This window comes from Adiantum capillus-veneris, chromosome 10, assembly GCF_014529385.1.
Source record: "Adiantum capillus-veneris isolate H3 chromosome 10, ASM1452938v2, whole genome shotgun sequence".
Lineage (NCBI taxonomy): Eukaryota > Viridiplantae > Streptophyta > Polypodiopsida > Polypodiales > Pteridaceae > Adiantum > Adiantum capillus-veneris.
Genome location: NC_140940.1, coordinates 58,786,423 through 58,808,838, shown reverse-complemented (window position 1 = coordinate 58,808,838; position 22,416 = coordinate 58,786,423). Strand labels below are relative to the sequence as shown.

General features: G+C 42.6%; 1 protein-coding gene across 2 annotated transcripts; it reads right to left on the bottom strand.

Moving 5' to 3' along the window:
• Nucleotides 1–205: 205 nt before the first annotated feature.
• Nucleotides 206–3,761, bottom strand: LOC147448911 (putative flavin-containing monooxygenase 1). 2 transcript variants are annotated; one of them, XM_086522480.1, is made up of 6 exons: nucleotides 3,385–3,761; nucleotides 2,858–3,156; nucleotides 2,412–2,649; nucleotides 2,121–2,299; nucleotides 1,446–1,795; nucleotides 206–749 (listed from the first exon to the last, which is right to left on the bottom strand). In XM_086522480.1, the coding sequence occupies exons 1-6, from the start codon at nucleotides 3,614–3,616 to the stop codon at nucleotides 407–409; spliced, it is 1,641 nt and encodes a 546-aa protein (XP_086378606.1). In that variant the 5' UTR covers nucleotides 3,617–3,761; the 3' UTR covers nucleotides 206–406. The 2 variants fall into 2 exon arrangements, with proteins under 2 accessions (XP_086378606.1, XP_086378607.1); XM_086522481.1 differs by having other exon boundaries at nucleotides 2,900–3,156; nucleotides 3,385–3,758.
• Between the last annotated feature and the right edge of the window lie 18,655 nt (nucleotides 3,762–22,416).

The following is a 22,416-nucleotide window of genomic DNA, read 5'->3' as shown; positions in this document are numbered from 1 at the left end:
GGAAATTAAGCAAAGAAAAACACAAATGTTAATAATGTGCACTCGACCATCTCTCTTTATATAAACACAGAAAGTCTTTTCATTTCCTGAACTCACCCATCAAATATTCCCACTTGATGTTTTGAAAGGCTTTTTAATTTTTTGAGATTGGGGAGATCTAATCGCGACATTGTCTATTTAGTAATCGAGAATCAAGAATCAAGAATTATTTGAAGGCTGAATGTATATGAGCTCAGATGTTCCATCATGGCTTTGTCAAATTCTCATTCATACCTCACATTCAATCTTCGCCTCCGGAGTTCAGTATTGAAAGCATTAGTGCTGTACACTTTTCTATGTGCGATATGATAGCTCGCATTTGGCATGCCACAACTTTGTTTCATACAAAAAGAATACAAACCCAGATTTAAGGCTCCTTGTAGTCCAGATTGCTATATGGAGAAAACAGCTCTTGAAACCAGCTTGTCTTCCTCCAAGGGTTCCATCCAAAGTCTCTGCACATCTCATCACAATGCCATATAGGTGCTGACGCATTGCAAACCTTTTGATGGAAAAAGGGCGAAACTGCACTCATGTGTCTGATCCACTGTTGTGCATTCTTTTCCATGTCCAACACACTTGGTAGAGAGAAGCTCCCTTGCAAAAAATGGGCAAGCCATCGTGCACTCATTTCTGATGCCAACATGTATGAAGACTTTAGCTGATAGCCAAGGATAGCCAAATGCGGAATCCGTGGATGAATTGTTCCTCTGCTTGCTCAATTGAATGTCCACAAGAACAAAGCCTTCAATTAGAAGGGTGCCTCTCTCTCTCTCTCTCTCTCTCTCTCTCTCTCTCTCTCTCTCTCTCTCTCTGGTGTGTGTGTGTGTGTATTGTGTGCTAATAAAAAGAGGAAAATGGTATAACCTTTCTATCACCCAAGTGTAGTAGATTGGTTATGCCATTTCCCTCTTGAATAAGAGGTCTTGAGTTCAACTCTCCTCATCGGATAGATCTTTAAGGTCTCTTGGGATAGTTTCCTATGACGTTAAAACTCTCCTCCTCTCTCTCTCTCTCTCTCTCCGGATAGTTCCTACAACATTAAAAACTTCATTTGTGTGTGTGTGTGTGTGTGAGAGAGAGAGAGAGAGAGAGAGAGAGAGAGAGAGAGAGAGAGAGAGAGAGAGAGAGGAAGCTGAAAAAACCTCTATTACCCAAGTGTAGAAAATTGTGTATCTCAATTCTCTCTAGAACAACAGATCTTGAGTTCAAGACTCATTGGATATATCTTTGAGATCTCACGGAGCGACATCAAAAAACTCTCACTCTCTCTCTCTCTCTCTCTCTCTCTCTCAGGGGGGAGGGGGGGGGGGGGGGGGGGGGGGGGGGGGGCGGGCAGCACCAAGAGACCAATACAGAACAAGAGAGAAGAAGACATAAAGAGAAGAACCAGGGAAGAAATATACCTGTATAATGGTATCACTCCAGAAGGATCCAGCAATAAAGAGGAATATTCGATTGGAAGTAGGGACAGTATTTTCTTGTGACTGTCAAATCCTGTGCCTAAAATAACTACGTCGGCCGGCACAAATGTACCATCATGGAGCACAACCCCATCTTTGCAAAAGCTCCATTCACCGGTCTTGTGAAGAACAATTTCACCCTCCTCGACTCTCGGGAAGAACTCATCTGGTACAAGAAAAGTTTTGCATGCAGAAGCATGTGTCCAAAAGGAATGCTTTGGCACAAGCCCGTATTTCAATAGCGGTAAATGCCACAAGAGGTAAAGCTCGATGACCTTGGAAGATAGCCATTTCTGCATGCTAACATCAAATGTGTGAGCACAAGATCAAGTTTGAAGTTAAGAGTGCCATAAGATTCAATGTAAGATCGCGCTTGCGCTTCTACTCAACTCAATGCAGAGGAAAAGACCAGTTTGTAGTCCGTCTGAGCATCCTTCGGTGTTAACAAGGGCAGGCACACACGCATGGGAATCTTTATTACAACCACATACATACCATATACACGCATTGCATGCATTAATGTATGAGTGCATGTGCAAAAAGAGCTATTTACAAATACGATTCTGGAGAAATTTTCGATCTATCAAAAGTGAGAAAGGACACTTAAACCATCATTACCAGGGGGCAGAGACAGACGGACAATATGCTTAAGAGCCAGCCTTGGCCCGGCTTAGGATGCATCAGCTCTGCAAAGTGAGTTAAGTAGAAAAGTGACAGGAACTTCCCAAACAGGTTCCTATCAACAGTAATCCAATTTGTGGTTCTGAATATGAGATGACAAGGATGGCCTTGAGCACCTGAAAATTTTCCAATAGGTCTCTTTCAAAAGCTCCTCCAATTCACCCGGATGGCATAAATAAACCTTCTAAATGACCTGCGCTTCCAATATATTGAAAATAACCATGTTACCTTGATTGGCAGTTGTCGCTTCCATTGTGATATCAATAGCAGATTTCATGTATCCAACAACAATAACTCGTTTTCCCTTGAGCATCTGTTGGGCAGACGCATTATCCAGCATTGCATATTCCATAGCATGCATCACCTTCCCTGAAAACGAGTCGGGCCCTCTATTGAGAGGAAAAGTAGGATAACTCGGATCTCCATATCGGCCCACACACAGTACTAAAAAATCGAACTGTAGCCACTGCAAATAAAGCCTTGTATTGAAGTGGAAAATCAACCTTTCTGTATTGACAAGCTCATATAATGGCACAACACCTTGTAATAACCCATAGACTACCTACAGAGCTATAACATGTGTGTACACACACAAACGCACACGCATAAATACATGCATACACATAACTCATACATACGCATGGTCAGTCAATTCATGATCCAGTCATACATACATGCTTATGCACACGTTTATCCATCCAAATGTCGATAGTCACCTCATGGTGGACCTTGTCATCTAGTTGGAAGTCCCGCCTCTCAACTCGTACATCCCAAACCTTGTTTTCTCTATTGCCATTTATGTTTGCAAAAGCAGAGCCCTTGCCCCCCCACAGCATAGAAGGACCTTGCACCTGAGTGCATTTTATTTCTACCACTTTACAATTGAAGAGAATCTTGTCCTTGATGTGAAAGTGGGCGGCATAGCTGTCAAAGTAGTCTAGGACTTGCTGGTGATGAGGGTGGGGAGGGGTACCTGCATCATATCACAAGTAATGTAAGAAAATGGACTCTTCTTTCAGTTTATGTTTTATTTTCATACAATGGGGCTTGACAGCATGAGCTTACAACCGTGCAGAGCTACATAAGTGGCGCTTGCTGAGAGAAGCTCATGATGTTGTGGCAAGCGGCCACAATGCAGGACTAAAACATCCTGTGATATATGTATGTACTACTTGGTGATGATGAGGGTGGGGGGCGATACCATTGGGCCAAGGGAAATCCGAGAACTGGTAGCGAGCACTGGTGGATTGAAGCTTGGTGATGGAGCAAGTGCGACGCCATATGCCGCCCAGGGAGTCTCCGGCTTCCATGAGAGTGGGCGTGAAGCCATGATGCATGAGGTGCTTGAATGCACACAGTCCTGTGAGGCCAGCTCCGATGATGGCCACGTCTCTTTCTCTCTCTCTGTAAGTGGTCGCAAGCCCAGGCTTCATATTCGATCGGGCAGACGGAGCTGCTGCAAATGGAGATGTGTTATGGCAGCTCCGAGAAAATGCATTGCTATGCGACGTATCTATCCTCTTGCTGCCCTGCTTTTTCTACCGAAAAGAGGGATCGTGCTGAACGTGTTACGGTTCGAAGTTACGGGCCCGACTCGCGAGAGAGAGAGAGAGAGAGAGAAAGGCTTATGGTTTTTTTCTTTTAATCTAACCATACGCAATTGGGTTCACGAATTAAAAAAACTAGCGCTATTTTTTCACACTAGTTTTCTCAAATGTGAGACAATATAATTCCTTTTCAATATATATAATTCCCTAGCGACACTTTTCAATTTTTAAGCGATGAGTGTATGCCAAAGACACTTTTCCCAAACATGCTTGTCTTGTTGGGACTATGCGAGCTCATAGAACTTATTTTAGAGGAAGTGGGTTTTCCAACATGCCTCAAAAGGAGGCCCCTAATGTTTTGTGGAAAATGGGACACTTGTTTACTACTATCATGGGTTGCCTAGTTACATTATCATTTGGTGTGCTTTTCTTATTAACAAGATGCTCCAAACCTTTTCAACCGCTTGTTACTATCCGGGGGGGTTGCGTGATTACATTATCATTTGGTGGGCTTTTCATAACAAGATGCTCCATATCTTTCCGACCTCCATGCGCCTTAAGATAGCTAACAATTTCTTTTCAAGAGTTCACAGTTGTCACATGTGCCTTGCTTGAATTCATGTCATGCGGTGTACCCAAGCAATGAGCATGTTACAAGTAATTTTGTTCCTTCTCCAACAGTGGCGAACTTGCAAAACTCTCTCTCTCTCTCTCTCTCTCTCTCTCTCTCTCTCTCTCTCTCTCTCTCTCTCTCTCTCTATGTGTATGTGTGTGTGTGTGTGTGCGCGCGTGCGTGCGTGTGTGCAATGAGTTGGATCGCAACACAACTACTCTAGAGCTAGGCTCAAAGTGATTGAATTAGTTCAGATGATTGAATACAACTTCATACTTTAGATGACCAAATGAGACTTTAGACTTCAAACGATTAGATGACATACTTAGACTTCATATAACCAGATGAAACTTCAGACTTCAGATGAACAATTGGACTGAATTGAAATGAACAATTTAGATTATAAGATGTTAAATGAAGGCAACTACGAAAGTACTTCAAAGTCAGATTGAGAATAGTTAGAATACAATAGTAAATGCAAGTATACCTATTAGTCTTTGGTAGATATAGAGAGTCTGACTGGTTACAAGCGGAATCAAACTCGAGAATACAAAGTTTGGATGCTACAACTGATTAGCACTGACAATTGAGACATGCCATGGAGGCGCAAATGCATCCATGCGGAGGAAAACTATGGCAGCAAGGTCGGAGAGACAAGTGAAAAAGGTCTGAAGTTCAAACTTTCCCTTGTAGACTGTAGTTGGTGTCCTCAAGAAAGAGGGTGAAGCGTGAGAAAGGGGTGGATGTGGGTACAGAGGTCAAGGAGACAAGTGAAAAAGGTGTAAAGTTCATGGAGGCGCAAATACATCCATGTGGAGGACAACTATGAAAAAGGTGTGAAGTTCAAACTTTCCCTTGTAGAATGTAGTTGGTGTCCTCAAGGAAGAGGGTGAAGCGTGAGAAAGGGGTGGATGTGGGTACAAAGGTAGAGGCTATGGATGCATCCATATTTGGTTTGGAGCATTGACAAACAGTGGAAGAGCCCAAGGGTTTCGAAAGTGAAAAGTGAGAATGAGTTATCAATCCCCCACTTTTATAATGGTGGCATTTTTTTTAAAAAGGCGATTGTGATGCCTAAATTTTTTTTAATACATAAAAATGGTATTGTAACAAATTGTACACAAGACCGCTATTATTGAATGAAAAATTATATTCAAAGTCCAAAATGTGCCTAAGCTAAGCAAATTGATTACAAAGACGGTTTTCTCCAAAATGTAAGAGTAATAAAGCTATAGCAGTGATAGCATAGTTCCATCCACGCCCCAATAATCTTGGACCTTCGTTTTGTCTCCCATCCTCTTTCCAATCTACAAACATTCAACAATAAGTGAATCAAAGTAATAAACACCAAACTTCAATGGACCGAAACTTTGGTGAAAACATCCTCATTTTGTGACCTTGGAAATGATATTGAGCTTGTTGAAGGTCCTCAAAACCCATAATGGCTAAATGTTCTCACACGTTGCTGAGAGTCCAATGCTTGTTCACTTGGAGTATAGCTTCCAAAGCATTATTGGGGATCCTCACTATAATGTCAAAGTTTGCAATAGCTCCATCTACACACTGTAAGGGAGTCCGCACTCCAAGCTTGCACATCCAATGATCATAGTGAAATTATATGTACAAGGAGGTGCGAGATTTTAAATAGCACATCCCAATAGTTGATGCTCCAACCCTATAGTGGTGCATGCCCTCCAAAAAAACCCTAGTGCATTGTGCATGCCCTCCAAAAATACCCTAGTTCTCTTCTAAAAGCCTCCCCAAATCCTCGTAGTGCAGATCTTTACATACAAACATTGTGGTTGTCTCCACAAATACCAACTCTTAAAAGAGCTTTATAATATTTCAAGGAGTTTTGAACATCTAATACCATCTTTTTCTTAAAAGATGCTACCGACCATAAATCTGGTTGTGGCCATTCCATACTAAGGAAGATACCTTGATGGGCTCAAGCTTCCCATAACCTTGCATAGTAGTAGGTACAATATAGGAGTGTGAATAAAAGAAAATTCATCTTTGTACCAATCTGATTGGGCAAAGGTGTGCGAAAATTGTTTCTCCAATATCCATATGTATAGCTTTGAATGTGCCAGCGAGGCTATGAAGGGGCTGCTCTTCACCAATGTAGATAGAAATATGACTGCAAAAGCAAGACAAAACATAATTATGAAGCCACAAAAACATTCAATTGTGACTCTACACTCAACTTTGTATTCTCAAAACATGTACTCAAAATGTGGTCGGAATCGAGCAGGTTGTTGCAATTGCATGCTTGAGATTGAGAAAACATGTTGCACAATGGCTACGGTTCCCTTGCCCTTGCAATTCTTGAAGCCAAGGCGCTTTCCTTTCCAATGATGAACCAAGTTTGCATGGTTTTGAACACAGTGAGGGCCAACACAAATCCAGTGACCTCATCATTTGTCCACCTTTGTGGTGTAGATGTGAAGTATCCTATAGCTAGTTGCATACGCACAATAGCCAGCTAGGGGTTGAGACCATTGGAACTACATCTAAATGCATGGATAAAGGTTAAAGAGGTCAGGTGTAAAAAAAAGGGAGTTTTACCCATGTAGCAAGGCAACGGCCCACACGAGGTCTCGAGAGGGGAGTGGCGGTGTTGGGCGTGTGTGTGTGTGTGTGTGTGTGTGTGTGTGTGTGTGTGTGTGTGTGTGTGTGTGTGTGTGTGTGTGTGTGTGTGTGTGTGTGTGTGTGTGTGTGTGTGTGTGTGTGATTTTGCTTCATATGTTGCTTCGTTGCACTAAAAGATGGCCCACAAGAGGTCTCGAGAGGGGAGTGGGGTGGTGTTGGGTGTGTGTGCGTGTGTGTGTGTGTGTATGTGTGTGTGTGTATGTGTGTGTGTGTGTGTGGAGTTTTCTTCGTAGCCTTGCTTTGTTGCACTGGTATCAGAGCCTTGAAGCTCTGCAGTTCACTTCATAGCAATTAGCCAAGAGATTAGCCTTGCTTCATAGCATGCGTTATACTCGGGTTCTCTATTGGGCTACCCAATACTCCACTCCCCACGACACCTCCCTCTTTTGCCAGAGCACTACATCGTTAGTTCCATCTTGAGTTTATGTTGCATGCATAACAACTTGTTAAGCTTGCCAAGCCATGTGGGTTGTAGATAGCATAGCAAAGAATTGAAATATTTAGCATTGGTGGGCCTCCCTCTCCACTTCGCCATCGCCTTCTACTCTCACGAAGGCTACTACTCGCTTTCGCCAGTAGATGGCTTTGTTGAAAATTTAATGTTTGGCCACCTTTAGGATCATAGCTGTTCACACCATCACCCATTTTATCTCAAGGATCAACAAAATTATTTAAGATCTAGACAAAAGATAGGTCAACACAGTAGCCAAACTAGAGCAAGGATATATGAATTGTGACTCTTGTCTTTTTCAAAAAACACTACAAGAGGCTCTTCATATTAGCGACGCTCACACAGCGACGCTCCAAAAAAAATTCCCGGCGTCGCTATGAGCGTCGCTATAAGCGTCGCTATGAGCGTCGCAAATTTACAAAGAAATTTGCGACGCTCATAGCGACGCCGGCTGGGGTAAAAAAATAACCGAGCACGCCCAAAAACTCAGATCTCATATCTGAGTTTTTCGGCGCCCTCAAGCAAGGAGCAGGTAACGCTCTCCCTCACTCTCTCTCTCTCTCTCTCTCTCTCTCTCTCTCTCTCTCTTTTTCTTCTCCACACACACACACACACACACGAGGAGAGGAAGGAGAGCCAGGTATGCTCCTTCCCTCTCCTCATTCTCATGTTCCCTTCCCCTCTTTCTCTCTCCCTCTCTCTCTCTCTCTCACACACACACATACTGTTTTTGAGAGAGAGAGAGAGAGAGAGAGAGAGAGAGTACAAACAAAAACAAAAACGCACACACACATACATAAACAAAGAATGCACACACACATTGAGAGAGAAAAAGAGAGAGAGAGAGCATGCATAAACAAAAAACGCACGCATTGAGAGAGGAAAAGAGAGAGAGAACATGCATAAACAAAAAACGCACACATTGAGAGAGGAAAAGAGAGAGAAAACATGCATACGATCCAAAAAAACGCACACACATTGAGAGAGAAAGAGAGAGAAACTAATTTAACGTCGTAGGAAACTAATTAAAATTAAAAGACCTAAAGATCTAGCCGACGAGGAGTTGAACTCAAGACCTATTATTCAAGAGGAAAATGGCATAATCAATCTATCATACTTGGCATGGGTGATAGAAAGGTTATACCATTTATCTCTTTTTATTGGCACACACATCCACACACGCGCACACACACAAGAAGATGAGAGTTATAACGTCGTAGGAAACTATCTTAAAAGACGTTAAAGATTAGGTTATATGTAGACTTACATTAAATTAGATTTAGGTTTATTTTTAACTAGATTTACGTTTATTTAAGCTAGATTTAGATTTACGTTATATTAGATTAGATTTAGGTCTCCATAGACTGCGATGCCTGCATGAAGCGGGTGAAGAAAGCCCTCAATGGAATATAGGATATTGCTGCCTTCACTCATGGTGGGCTCCGTCGATCCAAAAGTACTGGTGAAATGTCTTCAGAAGATAGGGAAGAAGGTGGATCTTCAGGGCGGCAAGAGTCACTACATCCCCGACACAATGACCATCTAGACAACCTCTAGTCATTAGACTTACGTTAAATTAGATTTAGCTTTATTTTTAGTTAGATTTACGTTTATTTAGATTTACGCTTATTTACGTTAGATCGAGTCCATGCAAGAATTACTTACGGTTTAGGGTTTAGAGTTAGACGAACAGTGAAAAGATCTACTATGAAAAGATGTTAAGATGAAGTGAAGTGCTACAGCTAGAGAAGAGGCAAAGGGGTTTTGTCCACTACATGCAGTATCATGTAGACGTGGGTGTGTAGATTTCTTGTACCCACAAATATAGGTATTGACCAATAAAGACGAGATTATAACCCGGTGGTTCTGATCTCCGTGCACCTCTAGACCGAGGTGTGCGGGGATTGGACATGACTAGAGAATGTGAGGTAAAGAGAGAGAGAGAGAGAGAGAGAGAGAGATAGAGAGAGATAAGACGAAGAATGCCAATAGAATATTAAATTTGTTGTCCAGGTTATAAGTTTTTTATCCTCATTATGAGTAGCGACGAGGATGTGGGACCGTCCAACCGAAACACCTATCTCTCAACGAGGGTCTTATGTCCTTGTAATCAATGCAAGCATGCTGTGCGACGGACAAGACGTGTTTCTTTGCAGCACGTTCGCGAATTTGGCGAGTTCGATCCATCTATTATAGATCGAGTTGTTGCCAATTATAACTCGTCGGACTCTGACGCTGGCCAACAAGCAGCAATCTTGCAACCCAATAGACGTGTTCGCAGGCGCTTTGGTCAAGTAGCATATGTGAGGCCACAAGATGTAGCCTCTGACAGCTCGGGGGATGATCATGCAGAGCACATTCCCAACGAGGCAATGTTTGAGCCCGAGATCGATGAAATGATCGAGACGATCATGGATTCAGAAAGGCTTATCTATGATGATATGAAATGTGAAGCCGATATGCCATTGTATAATGGAGCACGTATGTCTAGATTGAAAGCACTCCTGGTTCTTCTCAACATGCAGGCAAAGTTTGGATGGAGTGACACTAGCGTCACAACGCTTTTCAGGTGATCTATTACAATTAGTTTACTTTAATAGAACTCTAAATGTATAATGATCTGATAGATTTTTACACGACTGTATCATATTTTTATGTTGTGTAGATTGCTGAAAGAGCACATACTACCAGCTGACAATGTGATGCCAGATTCCCGAGATGAAGCAAGAAAGATTTTGCGAAACTTGGGGATGGATTACAATTCTATCCACGCTTGTCCTAATGACTGCATTCTTTTCAGAGGGGAATACATAGACATGGAGAAGTGTCCGAAATGTGATTCCGAAAGATATCGAGTAGATCTCCACGGGACAAAAATTCCACAAAAGGTTTTGCGACATTTCCCTCTGCTTCCTCGCATCAAGCATTTCTTCGAATGTAAGTCCATGGACGCCCTAGCATCATGGCATGAGGAGAATAAATCTTCGGATGGTGTGCTACGAATTCCTGCAGATTGCGTAGCGTGGAAACATATAGATGGAACATGGTCGATTTTGCCAGGGAAGCTCGAAATTTGCGCTTAGGCCTGGCTATGGATGGCGTAAATCCATTTGGTCAAAGATCAACATCTTACAGTGTATGGCCCGTTGTCATCGTCAACTACAACATTCCCCCGTGGTTGACTACGAAGAAGGGGCACCTATGGCTAAGCTTGATTGTGCCAGGGCGATATAAAGTGGGGAATATGGATGTGTATCTTCGATCTTTGCGGACCCCCACTGGCGTAATGCACTCGCTCCGAACGTGTTTTACTAAAGAAGGAAAGCTTACCGGTTTGAAGTCACACGATTGGCATAAAATGTGTCAGATACGTTCATAGTGGACTTTAATATCATTGCATAAAATGTGGACTTTAATATCATTGCTGCACATACTTTACAGTTTATTTTACCGGTTGCCATTGAGGGATGTTTGTCTCTCGACATCCGTAACACAATCTACAAACTTGCAAAGCTGGTGCAATGGATCTCACAAAAGGAGATCAACGTAGACTCCATACCATTCGCCAAACTAAATGCTGCGGAGCTTGTGTGCATGTTTGAGAAACATTTTCCTACTACAATGCTAACCATTCAGGTGCATCTTCTTGTTCACATAGTTGATGAGGTGGAAATAGCTGGCACAGTTCATTCCAGATGGATGTTCTTCTTAGAGCGTTTCATGAAAACGCTTAAGGGATATGTGCGTCAAAAGGCATGTCCGGAGGGTAGCATGGCAGAAGGTTGGTTGGTATCAGAGTCCCTAGTGTACATTGGAGAGTGGCTAGACGGATTTGATAAATCCCGGGACACGCTATGGCGAACCATAGATGATGAGCGCATATCTGGGATTGTCATGTGCAATCTCGGTGTTGAGAAGAAGATGACGGAAGATCTAGAGGCTAAAATCAACCGATTTTGCATGCTTCACAATCCAGTGATGCAAAAGTGGATTTCACAATATGAGGATGCAAAGCAAGAGCGACAAAGGGCACGAATCGAGTGGAGACGGGGAAGATGACCACCGATGCACTATCCAGCGGTTCTGGAGAGCCTACCAACCTTCATGAGCTTAAGATGGTTGCACAACCAATTGAAAAGCGCACAACAATGCGGTGACGAAGTGACTGAAGAAGAGTGGGAGTACTCTCGGGGTTGCGCGACCAAGGTAAGTTTGCAATGTACGACTAGCAAGTGACTTTATTTATAAATGTTTGAACAGCCACTCATAATCTTTGTTCGTTGTAGTATAAGTCATACACAGCAGCATGGTGTAAAGGTCGACATTTTAGGGTGGAACGAATCGACAAAAAGCATTTTACTCAAGATTGTGGAATCATGGCAAAATTTGAACAGTCTAGTCGACGACGTTCCTCTGATGCAGATCCTGTGGTGGCGGAACTCACTTACTTCGGCACGCTGCAAGAGATTTTGAGGATCGATTACAGAGGATTTTTTGTCGACTTGTTCGACGTGCAATGGTTCAAGATAATCATGGAGGGTCGCAACGCTACTATGTGTAGAGGAGAGTCTGGTTTTCTTGAGGTGGATTCTACTAAGAAATGGACTGACCTAAGAGACACTTTCGTACTACCCGAGCATTGTGAACAAGTAAGTATGTAAATAGTTAACATCCCCCTTTTACAAGTTATGTGCTTGAAAGCTCTCATGTAAGTTATGTGGCTCTGGCAGGTAATATTTCATCCTACAAAGTCTACATCAAACTGGTGGTACGTCATAGAGGTAGCCCCTCTTAGTGCAAGGACGTATGAAGGCTACCATGTGCCAATCACAACGACATCAATGGAGGAGATCACCATGGTGTATAACGCTCTTTTCTACTCGCGCTCACATCTTTTGATTGAAAATTCTGAGTTTTCGACTTGCCTCTTCTATCACTCGATTCATTGCGTCATTGTATTTATATGCGTCATTACGTCATTGTATTTAATGGTCTTTGCGTCATTGTCTACTCTATTCATTCAATATTAAGTTTAAATATTCGTGTGTTTAATGCAGATATGGATGATGAGGAGTTTCTTTCTTCTTTGTCACCGCAGCAGAGACAGTGGTACGTGGAGCGTCATCGCTCTGGCGCATCATCGCGCGTTCCTAGTCCATCCGCATCTCCCTCTCTTTCGGAGCATTCGGCGCGCTCCGAAGCTTCGGCGTCGACGAGACGAGCTTCACACTCGTCTAGACACCGGCGCTCTAGTGGTGGCGGTGGCGGTTGTTGTGGGGATTCCGCCACCGATGCCTCCACACCGCCCACCCCCATCGACACGCCGCTAGAGACCCCTGCCGGGACACCCAGGTTCACGCGTCACCGGCCAGAGGGCTTGCCTTACTTTGTCGACATCAGCGGCGGCATCATCATGGATGATGACGGCAAGAAGGTGATCTCGCGCATGCGTGGTCTTTGCTCTCAGCTGTTTAGACACTACATACTAAACAAATGGAGTGAAGTACCAAGTGATTTAAAAAACAGAGTCATCAGCATACTTCATGATGAGTTTCCCGTTCCAACACGGGATCAGCGCTTCAATGAAGACCTGATGAAGATTCGAATGCGCGAATACTGCAAACACAAGCGTTCCGAAGTGCAAAAAGCAATCAAGAATGGGTGGAACAGGCCAGATTGGCTGGCCAAAGAAGATTGGAAGAATGCAAAGAAAGCAGCGCGCGAGAATCCCGACAAGTGGAAGCAACAAAAGGATGCAGCCAGAGCGCGAGTAGAGGCAGGGAGCTCGCACCACTTGGGGAGCGATGGATGGGCATCATTTGAGGCCGATTTTGTAAGTGTTTTCACATTGCTCTTTATGCATGTTCGATAGTTTAGGGTTTATGAGTTTTTTAGTTCTAACATAATGAAATCTTTGTATGTTTTGACAGTGGTCGATGACAGGACGTGATCCCACACCGTACGAGCGCGAGTACGCAGGCAGGAAGGGCTTAAACGCCCTGATGGACATTCTCAGTTCTCGCGGCGGCATGGTTAGTATTAGGGTTTACTCTTTTTTATTTTTTGTATTGTTTTATAAATGTCGTTATATGTTTATACTTACTGAAAGCTGTCTTATTGTCTTTTTTTGCAGAATCCGACAGATACGCCGCTTGGACGCGATGAGACGTCTGACTAGACGTCGTCAGTTTAGCCGTAGCTAGATAGCATTAGTTTAGGGTTTCTCATAGCTTATGTATCATGAGACGGATTTTATACGTCTTTTTGAACCATGTATATTATTACATTTGTCACCGCAGTTCCTTTTGCCAATCAATTCTTTATGCCTATGATGTTGTACAATTGTCATTATTACATTTGCCAATCAATTCATTTTGCTTATGATGTGTACAATTGTCAATTTTGCAAACAATGCGTCTTGTGGGTGACTATTTTGGGTCTATTATCTACCTTTGCACTTTTTTTAAAAAGTGAATCAAGTACAATATGGTTGATGGGTGGCAGGGCATTCAATGCCCTGCCACCAAAAAAAAAATCTCTCGGGCGTCGCTATAAGCGTCGCTATTTATGGCTATGTAGCGTCGCTATAGTCTTCTGTGTAAACGTCGCTATAGGCGTCGCTATATAGCGTCGCTTATAGCGACGCCTATAGCGACGCTCTCGTAGCGACGCTCGTAGCGACGGTTTTAGCGACGCCGGGGGTTATAAAAACCCAGTGTATTTCCGTCGCTAACAGCGTCACAAGAGCACACAACCTCTTGTAGTGAAAATTGTGAGTTTTGCCTTTTAAAAACTTACAAAATGGAAGAAGAAAAAAAACAAAAAAATGTCTTAGATCAACACCAATCAAGACCAAAATATGTACGGGACTGAGGACATGGGGGAAGAGTGGGATGTGTCATCCCATGAGCAACATGAGATGATAGTACGTAGAGTAGAAAACATAGAATTACAATTACAAACTTTTCTTGATGCTCTAGATGGTCGTAAAGACCAGATGACTAAACTAAAGGAGTACTTACAAAAGGGGAAGCAGTAGATGGCACAGTTCTTTGTGGCATCTAACCCAAATATACCTTCCACGCCTAGAGACGGTGGAACCATGTATAAAGACATGGCTCTTCCTCCTCTTGAAACTCCATCTAGACATAGGGACAACCCTGTTCTCAAAGACATAAAACCTCCTCAATTTAATGGTGAAGAAAAAGATAGAAACAAAGATGCTATTTATACTTTCTTGTAGAAATGGCAAGACCTCCATGCGTTAAAAAACACCCCACCAGAGTACCAACCCCTTGAGGCTAGTCTATTGTTGGGGCCAAAAGCCTACAAATGGTGGATGAGTCTCAAGGCATCGAGAAAGATTCCAATGGATTGGGATCAATTTGAGAGTTTTTGTAAAAGAATTTCTCCATGAAAATGAGCCAAAAAGAAATTGGGAGGATTGGGACAAGGCTATGCAACAGGGTAGGCCTTTGCTTACTTACATTGCAGAGTACAAAAAAGTAATCCTTTCAGGGGTAAGATGGTTTTCACAAAACAAGAGGGTTTATACGGGGGTTAGATAAACATTTCAAGCGAGAGGTAAAAAGAAGCGCTCCAAAAACTTTGGAAGAAGCAATTAAATTTGCACAAATTCATGAAGATAATACTTGCTTGATAGCTTCTAACCACACATAGACTGAGCCCAAGCCCATGCATACAGGGGTGTCACTGCCTTTTTAAAAGGGAAAAAGAAAATTCCCATTTAATAAGGAGGGAAAACGATTGTTTAAAAAGAGGGTTGCACCAGGACCTAGACTAAACCAAGAGGACTTTGCAAACACTAAAAAGAAAAACTTATGCTTCACTTGTTTGTCACCCAAACATTCTAAATGGAATTGTCAAAAGAGTAAAAGGAAAAAAGACGATGAAAAGGATAACGGTACTAACAAGAGCCATAAAGATAGACAAATCCATGTGGTCCAAACACTTTTGATAAATGGTAATAAAAAGTAAAAAATTATAGAGGTGTTTCATGTGGACAAAGAGCATTATTGTTGTTTGTCAACCAACATGTGGAAATTGAGTGTTGGCCCACGCGAACCGATAGAAATTGAAGGGCTTATAAAGGGAAAAAGGGTTAGGGTCATGATAGATGACTTTGCCACACACAACTTTGTAAGCTAAGCTCTTGTCAAGAAACTAAAACCAGGTGCTCACCAATATGTCGTCTCCATGATGCTTAGTAAAGACAAAACGATAATAGGTTACTCTAGTATCCAATTTGGAAGTTGAGAAACAAGGGTACAAAGATAAACTTGACTTCCAAATTATGAACATGGATTGTGCGGACTTGGTTTTGGGAAGGGAATGGTTGTGGGGACTGTGACCTTCTCCGAGACAGAGACTGTTGGATGCATGTCTAACCTCACCATCATATCTTATTGCAGTATTAGCAAGAACTACGATTAATTTGTCAAACCATGGGACGAAGCTGACTCGACTAGTGCATAGAGGCTACAAGAGGTTGTCAATCTCTTGGAAAACAACTAACAACTCGCATCTAACTCAAGCTACACTCGAGTGACTGAAATCACCAAAAGCCAATCGCTCATCGGCAAACAAATCACATCCGTTATAGTATCAAATGACATCCAAATGTAATGAAAATTCTAGGAAAAGTTTATAAGACCTAAGAACACCACTTTAGGTCAAGTTTCAAAATCGTGATTATGAACAACAGTGGATTTTTGACCTAGTCGTTTTCGATCCAGAATGCGTATAAATGCTTAGCAATGATGCCCCAATACCCCGTCTATACTTAGTTTTTGATTTGAAAGTTTAAATTCCTAGTTATGATGAAGTTAGGCCGCGGGTCGGCGACGCCAAAAGCTACAAAATACTGTGAATTGATTATGTCAATGTGTAGAGCTCTTACCTGCAGTTGCAATGCAACAAATGCAATTGCAATGTGACAACGGGGAGGGAGTAGGAAGCGTGAGAAGGAGAGGAGTGAGCACTGTTAGCTCACGTTGTGTATTTCTTATCCAAAAACTTATAGAAAACTTACAAAAATTGGCTTTTATACCTTAGCCAAGGTTTTTGGGTGGTCAAAACTAATAATCTGGAGTTCTACCAAAGCTGGGTAATGACTGGCTGATACAATCTGGAAGCTTGTAGCCCCGTCTCATTAATTACAGAGTTTATCCGAGAAAATAGGAGTTACAATATTCTCGAATTTTCAAAATAATAAATGTTCTACAAAGAAACTCCGAAAAATGGTGTCCGTGTTAGCTTGCCGCTAACATCCCCCCCCCCCCCCCCCCCCCCCCCCCCCCCCCTCGCCTGTGTTGTCCCTTCACACAGCTTTATGGGTTGAAATAGTATTCGGGTTGATGGCTGGCGAGGCCGTCTTTAAGCACATCGAGTGCCTTCTGGTATCTGATTCTTCTTTCTTTGGCTGGCACTTGCAAAAATTGCATGGTCACTCTGTTCTTCAGCTCCACCACTGAGTAGCCTACAAATCTGGATGTGAGGTTGTTGATCACTGGTGCAAATATCTTTGTTTTCCAGGTGAAGAATCCAATGTAGAAAGATTCATCAAATGCCAACATATTGCTTGATGGTAAGAACATACATCTGGCATAGAAGCCATAAAGGACTTCTTCTGAAGATTGCCCACTCAAATCATAGAACAAGCCTTTTTTACCTTCTAAAAATGATATCCATGGGTCTCCTGCTTTCTCAGGCTCATTAAAAACTTGGATGCATGTGAGAAACATTTTGCAGATTTTAAATAGCATTGCGCATGAGAGATCCAATAGACTCTTGAAGAAATACATGGCGCCCATTAGGGTTTTCACCATGTATTCCTCTATTGCTTGTCCTTTCTCTGGAGCTGGCAGTCTTGGGTAGTTTAGACAGTGCCTCTTCTTTGTCAGTGCCTCGTGCTCCTGCCATGTCTCTACTCTGGGTACAAGACAAAATGTCGGATCTCTTTGAAGGGTTGCAGGTGCTCTTGCGAACAGAATCAATTACTGTGGATTCTTGTTCAGTCAGCTTAACCTCCACTTTGGGTGGTCTTTATCTGTGCCATCTTCTTGCATGTCTTTGTACAACTTCTCTTTTATCTGTAGTAGTTCCACTTTGATGAGAGGGTATGGCCGGGATTGCTGATGCCATTGCGCATTGATCTAATTGAGAGTGAGTTGAGTGTCATTGACAGAATGTAGAACTCTCAACTCCCAATCCATTGCGGCTTTCCACTGCTCATCCACCTCTTGGGTGATCTTCTCTTTCAGTGCGTGTTCCTCAGCTTTTGACAGTTGTGGACCATAGGCATTGTGTCTGTATCTGTGATGTTGATCTGAAAATCCTCTTCACCACTCGACTCTGTTGTGGACTGTGTCTCAAACCCAGCAAATGAGACCGAGGGTATGCCTATCTATGGCGGCTCTGAAGTACCTGCCACTTCCTGTGTATCCAGCCAGCTGCTTAACTCTCTTGAGCTCAGCTATTTCTTTGAGGAGCTCGTCTTCTCTCTGGACCCACATCAATGTCAGGTCCCTGCGTTGTGATTGCTCCAGCTTTAATTCTAACTCAAGGTCCTTGTTCTTCTTTTCAAGTGCCTTGTATACTTCATCAGTCCCTTTGATCGAGGCCACGGCTGGATTTTCTCTTATTTGCCGTAAGAAGATTGCATGATCATTGATTCACTGTTCAGAGTACTGTAAAGAGGCATTTGCAACATCTAATTGCACTTGAATTTTTTGAGCTGATAGGGATGTCGTAAGAAGTTCATTCATAACTTCTATTAGTTGCTCGTCTTTTGCTTTGCAAGCATCGGATAACTTGGTGAGCAGGTCATCTAACTCCTCCATTTCTTTCTGCTGTCTATCTCTAGCTAGATGATACTGTTCAGCTTCTGCTTTCATCTCCTGCACTTGCCTTTGAAAATCGTTGATGATAGTCATTCTGTCTTCTAACTCTCCTTGGAGAGCGTCAATCACCATCTCAAGCTCTTTGGCCCTGGTGCTGCGGCTAAGTACTGTTGAATGGAGTCTCTCCATCATATCTTGCATCTACCTTGCATATTCATTTACTTGTAATATTACCTCATCGTTTGACTGCCAATCCTCATGTCTTACTAGTTGAGTGGATGTACCCGCAGCCTCATGTGTGTCTTTCTGCTGCGTCGTAGCTGCCGATTCTTCTTGCCTGGAGGTAGAAGGTTGGTCTTCTTCTTCTTTGTCCTCCTGAGGCTTTGATGTCTTGGCCGTTTCATGCTGAGTGTCTGTATAAGGTGTTTCAGTCTTATCTTGTTGTGTTGCAGTAGAGGGTGCTCGCTCAGATCTTGTTGTCTCTTCTGGTGCAGGTCTCACTTCCTTCTTCGGCTCAGGTTCTTTCTATTGTGTCTTCTCTTGTGTAGCAGTGGCCTCTTGTGAAGATTCACTTGCCTTTTTCTCTTCACGCTTTTGAGTAGCTTCGGCGGCTTCCTCTTGTTCCTGCTCTGCTTCTTTCTCTTTTTGCTTCTCGTGTTGGTCAGCCTCTTGTGAAGATTCTGTTTCTTTGGTGGACTCAGAATCTTTGGCTTTCTCTTTCTCAGGTGATGGTGGTGGGCTTGGCATGGGATGGTCCTGTTGTTCTGTATGCGGTGAGGTGTGTTGGACTCAGAATCTTTGGCTTTCTCTTTCTCAGGTGATGGTGGTGGGCTTGGCATGGGATGGTCCTATTGTTCTGTAGGCGGTGAGGTGGGTCTAGGAGACTCGTAACCTTGTTCTTATGCTTCTTCTCTAGCCATCTCCTCGGCTTGTCTCTATTCCTCCGCCTCCTTGTCTTTTCTAGCCGCTTCTTCTGCTTCCTTCAACTTGAGGGCTTTGGCTTCTTGGTACATTTTCTCCAAAGTTTCTGTTGGATCTTCAGATTCTTCTCTCGTATGATGCTTCGTCCTTGGGCCTTTAAGTCCAGTAGGCACCCATTTCTCTGGGTCCTTCCCTTGTGCTTGTCTACTGCGCTGGTAGGCATGTTTCTCTCTTTCAAAGCGAGCTTGTTTTTGTGCGGGCTCTTCTTGGTGGGCTGCCACAAATTTTCTCGGTGGGCTGCCACAACTACCTCGACCTTTTTTCCATGTGTGTCGGATATATGTGCAGTTCCATCTTCTATAATTGTGGATAGAAGCTCGTAAGCTTTTTGAAAATCCACTCCGCAAGGCTCCTGTTCATATAAGTCTCTGAGTCCAAGCGTGCGGTTGGCTTCTTTGGTCTCGGGCTTCGCGGCAACATCATAAATTTCTTTAGGTAGGAGTTGCAACTCTACCTGATGCCCCTCTTCACTCTTGAATCTGTCGATGAAGACTGTAGTGTGATGCTCTTCTAGTTGTTCTTTAAAGAGGTATGCTGCCTTGGCTGCTTTGACTGAATCTGGGTCTAGTTGATATGCGGGCAGTTCCTGCAACTTCTCCTTCTGGTTGAGCTTTTTCTTGGCCCTCTCTGCTGCTTGCATGGCTCCTGTTCGGTGAATAGAGTGCAAAGTTAGCGGATTTGTTGAAATTACTCTGAAATGTCCTTTAGACTGAACTGCTGATAATTTTGGTCCGATTTGCTTCAAATCAATTTCTGAACAAGCATAGATGCATAAAAACATGAAAGGAACAAAACTGTAAAGTCAAAACAAATTTTTGCAACCAAAGTAAATAATTGCGATTATTTACAGCTGAGCAAATATTTCAACTTTTTGCAAACTTGGCTTCATAGGCTTGAAGTATATACCAAATACATACTCTGAATGAAATATGGGCTCATTTGGATGCATAGGGTGAAAATGGTACCAGATTTTGGCTTTAGGTCTCTGAAACAGTAAAGAAAATTTGAGATTTTGAGCTCCAAATTGTTTCAAACTTGGCTAGTGGGCTTAACACATTATGTACTTGGGATGTATGATGGAAAAATATCCAAACTTCCCAATTTTGGCTAGAAAGTAAGTAATCTTGATTATTAATTTTTCTTTCAAAATTAACATTTTGTGGTACAAACTAGTTCTAGGCATTATATAGACCCTGTTTATGAGATATAAGGTGATTTGGATCAAGAAATGTTGTCCATAACCCAAAAGTTGGCTTGGAAAGACTTCTTTGCATTTTTTGACAATTTTCTAAGTAATGGGTGCTCATTTTGGCTCATACTTGATTTTTGGCATGTAATAGGTGTGTACACATGATAGGTGAGGTGATGGGACAATTTCCAAGCAAAAATGATGCAAAAGTAAATAATCGCAATTATTTACAACAATGAAACATTCTGTGCAAAACTTACAAATTTTGACCTAGACATATTCTATACACCTAAAACAAGTCAAAAATTAAATTTGGTCAAGTTTGGTCATACCAGCATCACTTTGTGCTTTGTCAACTCTGAAATCACCATTTTTTGTAACTACACTGCGTGTTGGGTTGGTCGGTCAACTTTGAGGCTTTGGACTTGTCCGCAACATAGTCGTGAAGCAACCTGTCCAATTCTGGCTCATTTGGAGTCAATTTGACCCCGTATGTCGAATATGACGCTTTGTAGCCTTCGAGCCGTTTTTTGCTTTTTGAGGGCTTTGCTTGATTGATTTCACCAAATCAATTATATACATTGTATATGAACCTTGTAGGCAAACTATCTGTGGACTCAGATCGGAATTCTAGCATTTGCCAAAAACCTAGCTTTTCTATTGGGGACCCCTCGACCCTTGCTGAATGGTCAACTGATGGTATAGACAGGTTCTATTATGTTAGGGCATGCTATGGTTCAAATCCCATCTGATTTGGTCGAGCTGACAGGCCGCTCGGTTTATTCGTGCATTGCTCGATTTCTAGGGTTTTTTTCTAGGGCTTTAGACTAGCTACCGGCCTGTACAAAATGGATCATTGACAAGTAAAGAACTTACCCCTCATGTCTTGTGTGAGACGGCGCTGAAAATGGTCAACTTTGGGCTCCGAAAAAGTCGCGCGAAAGAGGTCGAAATCTCTTTCTGCAAAGGATGCAAGTGGAAATGAGGTGGTTTTAGCCTACCTTGGATATCTATACCCGGACTTCCCGAACCAATTTTCCCCAGATTCCCCCGTTAGTCCTACTAGGCTGTGAAATCTATGTTAGACTCAAAAATTTTCTTGACCGGATCCTGTAGCTCATTCTGCAAGAATTTTGCAAAAGTAGGCCTGGCCGCCTAATTTAGGCTTCCCGCTTCCATCTTCTAATTTCGTGGAAAATTTTTGTGCTTGTCCGCCTTGTCTTTCTGATCACCATCGTGTCTTCCTTTTTTCCATATGAGCTTCCCTGCTATTATTTATTAATTTTGACCTATTTATTTGAAAAAATCAAAGAAAATAGCAAAATGCTCTAAAAAAAGTAAAGTGAAAATTCAATAATTAAGAAAATCCATTGAAAAATGTTAAGAAATAAGACGTAGCTAAATAGATAATTGAGTAGATTACTTAATGGAGAGAGACAGATTTATATACACGAGATTATAGAGTAGAGAGAGAGAGAGAGAGAGTACACATGATATACGTGGTTCACCCAATGTGGGCTACGTCCACGGGAAAGCAGCCACTCAATGGCTTTAGTACTTCAAAACAAGAAGTAGTTTACAAAGGGATTATACCCTTAATGGAGCTCCCGCCTTGCTTCACTCTCACCACCTCACACTCACCTTGTTGCATCAACTTCACACTATAAAATGTGTGTAGAAATGGCCTCCTTTTATAGGCCAAAAGGGCTGCCCTCTCTTATGAGAGACAGCCATGTGTAGTCGCCCTTGTGCGAATAAGTCCAAATCGGACCCTCCAATCCGCCCATGTGTGGTCGCCCTTGAGAAGACAAGTCCGCTTTTGAATTCGGCCACCGGCCATTGACTTCCGACCACCGACCACCGGCCATTGGCCATTGACTATCGGCCAACCCACCGGTTGTTTTCCGACCACTTTCCGACCGTCATTCGGCCATAATA